This window comes from Salvia splendens, chromosome 4 (genome assembly GCF_004379255.2).
Source record: "Salvia splendens isolate huo1 chromosome 4, SspV2, whole genome shotgun sequence".
Classification (NCBI taxonomy): Eukaryota; Viridiplantae; Streptophyta; class Magnoliopsida; order Lamiales; family Lamiaceae; genus Salvia; species Salvia splendens.
Window position 1 is genome coordinate 27,744,399 of NC_056035.1, and position 6,624 is coordinate 27,751,022.

The 6,624-nt window shown below is 42.9% G+C and overlaps 1 protein-coding gene across 1 annotated transcript; it reads left to right on the forward strand.

Moving 5' to 3' along the window:
* Positions 1 to 219: 219 nt before the first annotated feature.
* Positions 220 to 6,184, forward strand: LOC121800192 (non-specific lipid-transfer protein 1-like). Its single transcript, XM_042199781.1, has 2 exons — positions 220 to 580; positions 6,012 to 6,184. The coding sequence occupies exons 1-2, from the start codon at positions 228 to 230 to the stop codon at positions 6,019 to 6,021; spliced, it is 363 nt and encodes a 120-aa protein (XP_042055715.1). The 5' UTR covers positions 220 to 227; the 3' UTR covers positions 6,022 to 6,184.
* The last annotated feature ends 440 nt before the right edge of the window (positions 6,185 to 6,624 follow it).

Here is a 6,624-nt window from a genome sequence, read left to right on the forward strand (position 1 = left end):
TGGTTGGAAAAGTTAGTGGAAAGTGAGTTCACTTTTTTATATTGATTTTATAATAAAATGTGAGTGAAATGAGGTAATGAAATGTAAGACTACTTAGCATTTATGGTAAAAATGAAATGTGACTATTATTGTGGGATACATGGAGTATTTACTCTATAGAAAAGTCTTTATAATAAGCAACACAACTTTTATTACGACTACAATAGAGTAGAAGGAAATCGTCCATAATGAACAACGCAACAACATTTCTACTACTCGTCGTGGCAGTGGCGGTGGAAGTGATGGGGGCAGCAGCGGCGCCGCCTATATCTAAGATCTCATGCGGCGAGGTGACAACCACATTAGCGCCGTGTTTCGAGTACGTCTTAAGCGGCGGCAAGGTGCCCGGTAACTGCTGCGAGGGGGTGAGGTCGCTCTACAAGGCGGCGAACACCGCCGCCTACCGCCGCAGTGTTTGCAACTGTCTGAAATCCATCACCGGCTCTGCCTCTCCGGCCGCCGTCAAAAACGCCAAAAGCCTTCCCGGGAAATGCGGCGTCTCCCTTCCATTTGAAATCACGCCTGCAATCGATTGCAACAAGTAATTCAATTTCTATCAAACTTTTACTTCTACACATTTTTATTTCAATTTTTTTAGTTAAAATATACTCCCTCCATCCCGCTTTAGCAGTCTCAGTTGTTTTTAAGTACTCGTTTTGTAAAAATGATACTCCAGCTTCCCTCAAGAATATGCACATTTTCTTTTTTAGTCTGTTCCACAAGATTATGCACTTTCTAATTTTGAAAAATCTTTTTCTCTCTAATGAGGTAAGATCCATTCTCCACTAACAATACTTTATATACTTTTCTCTCTACCTCTCTTTTACTTCACCAATTTGACATTAAAACCCGTGCCGACCCCAAAGTGCATATTCTTGAGGCTGGAGGGAGTAATAAATAGTTAAAGTGGAGAAATGTAAAGTAAGAGGGAGGATAATGTAGGGAAGAGTGTTTTGTAAAACTGATAATAAATAGTTAAAGTAGAGAAGTTTCTCTACATTATCCTCCATCTTACTTTACCATTTCTACATTTTAACTATTTATTACTCCTTCCGTCCCAACTTAATTGTCACTCTAGAAGTGGACACGAGTATTAAGAAATGTAAAGAAAAATTGGTTGAAAAAGTTAGTGGAATGTGAGACTCATTTTTTATATTAGTTTTATAATAAAATGTGAGTAGAATGAATTGGTGGAATGTGGACCTACTTACCATTTATGGTAAAAATGAAGTGTGATAATTAAGTTGAGACGGATCGAAATGAAAAAGAGTGACAATTAAATTAGGACGAAGGAAATATCATTTTTATAAAACAGGTGCATAAAAGCAATTGAGACTATTAAAGCGGGACTGTGGGAGTATTTTAGGAAATCTAAGCGAACAAAAAGAACTATGTTGATGTTGACATGACGTCATAATTAAAATCAATGATATGTCATGTCACGTACTCTCTCAGTATCCTTTTAACTATGATGCAAAAAAAATTCACTCGCCGGCTCCCTCGCCTCCGTCGTCGCCGTCGCCACCACCACCGCCGCCTCCGTCGCCACTGTCATCGCCGCCTCCGCTGCCACCGCCGCTGCCACCTCCACGCAGATCGTCATTCATGCTCTCGAGCAATGTGGAGAAATCTCTTCTCCTGGGGTCCGTCGCCGCTCGCCATTCGGCTAACGTCTTCACCATCATCTGGCGCGTTTGTTGACGCGCGAAGTACTTGAGATCCTCTGTAGACTGGCGGTCAAAGGGGGATGCCGACTGGACCTCCTGGGAACCCCCGGCGACCCCCCTCGCCTCCCGTTGCGCCCGTTTTTGCCCAGCGGGGCGAGGTCGGTGGCCGAACGAACGAGGGTTGGGGAGCACCTGGTCCGTCTCGGGGAGGTCGTGGGAACCACCGCTGCTGTCGCTGTAATCCCCGGTATAGTTCAATGGTTGCTTCTTCGGCCAGCCAGCGTCGACACCTACTCGGAATTTCTCGGAGTCGTTCAGCACAAGATAGCAGTTCCAGTAGGTGAAGTCCTTATACAACCCGGGCTGGGGGAAGGCTTTCTCCGCTATCCTCCTGCAGTCGTCCTCCGTTTGGCCACTACTCTGCATGCGGAGGGCGTTGGCGTACAAACCCGAAAATCAGGAGACGGCAGCCCTGATTCGGTTCCACGCCTTCCGGCAATCCTCCCCGTTGTGTGGCCTCCCCTCCGGGCAAAATAGCTGGTAGGCTGCTGCTACCATGCCCCACACGTTGACGATCCTCTGGTTATTAGAAACAAGAGGATCGTCGCAAACCCTCACCCACGCCTTTAACAGCGCAACATTCTCCTCGTCTGTCCACCTTCTCCGTACCGTGGGGTCATCCCCACCCGGCTGCGACGACTCCCCGACCTTCTTTCCCTTGCCCTTCTTCTTTGGGGCGCCACTACCCTTCACTGCCCCCCCGGTTGAACAGGAGTTTCCGGAACTCCGAGACTATCAAACCCCAAATCCGACAACGCAAAATCATCAAAACCGCTCGGCGTGAACTGCGCATCCGTTGGGGTCGATCGCCTCCGTCGTCGCCGTCGCCACCACCACCGCCGCCTCCGTCACCACTGTCACCGCCGCCTCCGCTGCCACCGCCGCTGCCACCTCCACGCAGATCGTCATTCATGCTCTCGAGCAATGTGAAGAGAAATCTCTTCTCCTGGGGGTCCGTCGCCGCTAGCCATTCGGCTAACGTCTTCACCATCATCTGGCGCGTTTGTTGACGCGCGAAGTACTTGAGATCCTCTGTAGACTGGCGGTCAAAGGGGGATGCCGACTGGACCTCCTGGGAACCCCCGGCGACCCCCCTCGCCTCCCGTTGCGCCCGTTTTTGCCCAGCGGGGCGAGGTCGGTGGCCGAATGAACGAGGGTTGGGGAGCACCTGGTCCGTCTCGGGGAGATCGTGGGAACCACCGGTGCTGTCGCTGTAATCCCCGGTATAGTTCAATGGTTGCTTCTTCGGCCAGCCAGCGTCGACACCTACTCGGAATTTCTCGGAGTCGTTCAGCACAAGATAGCAGTTCCAGTAGGTAAAGTCCTTATACAACCCGGGCTGGGGGAAGGCTTTCTCCGCTATCCTCCTGCAGTCGTCCTCCGTTTGGCCACTACTCTTCATGCGGAGGGCGTTGGCGTACAAACCCGAAAATCAGGAGACGGCAGCCCTGATTCGGTTCCACGCCTTCCGGCAATCCTCCCCGTTGTGTGGCCTCCCCTCCGGGCAAAATAGCTGGTAGGCTGCTGCTACCTTGCCCCACACGTTGACGATCCTCTGGTTATTAGAAACAAGAGGATCGTCGCAAACACTCACCCACGCCTTTGACAGCGCAACATTCTCCTCGTCTGTCCACCTTCTCCGTACTGTGGGGTCATCCCCACCCGGCTGCGACGACTCCCCGACCTTCTTTCCCTTGCCCTTCTTCTTTGGGGCGCCACTACCCTTCACTGCCCCCCCGGTTGAACGGGAGTTTCCGGAACTCCGAGACTATCAAACCCTAAATCCGACAACGCAAAATCATCAAAACCGCTTGGCGTGAACTGCGCATCCGTTGGGGTCGATGTGTGCGATGAAGCAGTCAAAAAATTAAAACTGGGGCGATAGACGTCCCCCCGCGTCACCTGTGTCGCCGGTAAGCCCCCCGGCGTCCCCTGCGTCGCCGAACCTCCCCCGGGTATCATCTGCATATTGGGTGCCCACCCCGACATCATCTGCATATTGGGTGCCCAACACCGCATCGCCGGGAACCCCCCCGGCGGACTCCCTCCGGTCGGCATCCCGGGTAGCATCTGCTGCCACGGGTACATGTTGTAGTACCCGGGCATCTGATTCCATCCGCCTCCAACGGGGATTGGGGGAGTTTGAGAACCGCTCGTCCCTGAACTAGGCTCGTTGTTCAGATCCATTTCTCGATGTTGATCTTGTACAGAAATTAAGATAGAGAGAGTACTCGTTAATTCAAGTGGTGCGAATGAAAATGGAGCCGAGCGGATTGCCCAGCGCATAGCCCAGCGGTTTTTAACCGCCTAGCGCTAGGCGAAATTGATTTCCGAAAAACCGCTCGGCAGTTTTCGGATCCTCCAATGGTTCGCCTAGCGACCGCCTAGCGCCGGCGCTCGGCTAGGCGGTGCGCTAGGCGCCATTGTGGATGCTCTAAGAATAACTAAAGGTAAGTTGATGGAGAGAATGTGAGTTATGCGTATTTTATATTCCTCCTCTAATCTTGTAAAGTTTGTCAATATTTTTATTTTCGTCCGTAACATAAATTTTATCACATATTATTTTTATTATTTTTAGTAATGAATCTTATATTCTACAATTATAAAATATTCATTATCATTTAAAGACACCAAAATTGAGCATTTTAATTATTTTTAAATACTTATTTTAGGACACAAAAGAAAGTATCTTGAAGTTGAAGACAAATTATCTTAATCTTTTGCTATTTTAGAATGTTTCTCTTTATGTCCCTAATTTTAGTTGTGACAACAACAATAAGAGCACTTTATGAAGTGTTGGTGGTATAATTAGACATACAAATTAGCATCCTTAATAACATTAAAAATGTTCTTAGTAGTTCTATTCTGTGTAGTGCACTAACTAATTCTCACTTAACTAATTCTCACTAGTATAAATCTATAAAAAATAGGATTCACATTCCACTATCTTTTTCAACTCACTTTTCATTACATTCTTTAAACTCGTGTCAGATCAAAACATGACAAATTTATTAGAAAAAAAGGAGTAGTTTATAATAAAATGTGAGTAAAGATGAGTTATTAGAATGTGAGATCCATTATAAAAAATAGTAAAAATAAAATGAGACAACTAATAAGGGATATCCCTAAATAGAAAATCGTGACACATAATGTGGACCAACGGAGCAACATCCACCTTATCTTATTTATTTATGAATTCTATCCTTTTATTTTTTAATCACTACGCCCATATTAATTGTCCACTTTTGACATATTCATCCATTCCCATTGATTCTCCATTTCACTTTTTACTATAAACGGTAAATAGGTCTTATATTACACTAATTCATTTCACTCACATTTTATTATACAACTAATGTATAAAGTGAGATCCACATTTCACTAACTTTTTCAACCCACTTTCATTTATATTTCTCAAAATATGTGCCGAAATTAAATTGGACAATTATTGAGGGATGGAGAAAGGAGTATGTATTTATTATGAGTTCTCATTGGACATGTGGAGACATAGAACCTTGGCATTCCGATGTATTCTCAGTGATTGTTAAAAACAAGTTAGTGTTCCACTGTCGCCATTTATCTTCGCAAGACATAGTGCATTAATAAGATAATTTTAGAAAGAAAAATAAGAGGAATAGAGTTTTTTGTTATAAAAATATGATTAGTTGAATGAGCATTTTATAACTGAGAATAAAAGGTTTTGGAGGAACTAAAAAATGAAAGAAAAAAAAGCATAAGGTAGAGATTCATTGGCTAACAAATACTTCTTCTGTCCCATAATAAGAGTCGCATTTTGCCATTTCAGTTTGTCCCACAATAAAGTCACATTCTACTTTTATCATAAATGACAAGTTGGTCTCACATTCCACTAACTCACTTCACTCACATTCTATTATAAAACTTATATAAAAAGTGAACTCATATTCCACTAATTTTTTCAAATTATTATTCTTTACATTTCTTAAAACTCGTACACACACCAAATGTGACTCTTATTATGGGATGAACGAAGTACTATAATTAATTGAATAGAGTATGTAGGAGTACTTTTCATTAAAAATATATTTATTGAATTAAAATTAAATTAAAATTCACGTTGCCATTCGCTTAAAATTATGATGCTCTCCAAGCTTGCCCCCCTGCGTTGGATACTCCTATTGTTTAAAATTTCAATGAAATATAATATGATGTACAATTTCATCTTAATAATAATAATTTTTTAATAAAGATAATTTTCTTTTGCAGGGTTATATAAAGGCCATGAACTATCCGAGTCTTTTCAGCAACACTGAATTATGTATGCCAGCTTGAATGAATCGTTTTTAATATATGAAATGTTAATCTATTGTGTGTATCGTGGATTTGTATAATCAAATTATAACGCTCCATTCTGATCAAAAGTCTTATATTTAAAGAAATCTGAATCCAATTTCATGTGGTAGATCAACTTAACTTTCATATTTTTCATATCACTTAAACTTGCATTAAGGTATTCCTCATTGATATCGTTTGAAAACTGAGGTGTATACAAATGTTGTACACTGGTGGACTCTTTCGATTAAAATCCAAAAGAAAACCTTTAAAATTAAATGACGAGTACAACTAAACAAACAAACAACAAGCTAACTGATATATCATATATGCAAGTTAAGTATAGGAAATATCTCAATTTAAAAGAAGAAATACCCTTTAATCAATGCATACATATCGACATATTATCCTCAAATATAATTCAACTTTCCTTTTAATATGTATAAGCACTAGCAACGAACTTGATCTTTATGTAAAAACCCAAATGATAATACAATATTACAACATTGCATGTTATCACTTCTGCAGTATTAATGTCACACCCTAA

What these genes read in the sequence shown, in the direction of transcription:
- LOC121800192 (XM_042199781.1), top strand. Translation starts at nt 228, where the DNA reads ATGAACAACGCAACAACATTTCTACTACTCGTCGTGGCAGTGGCGGTG.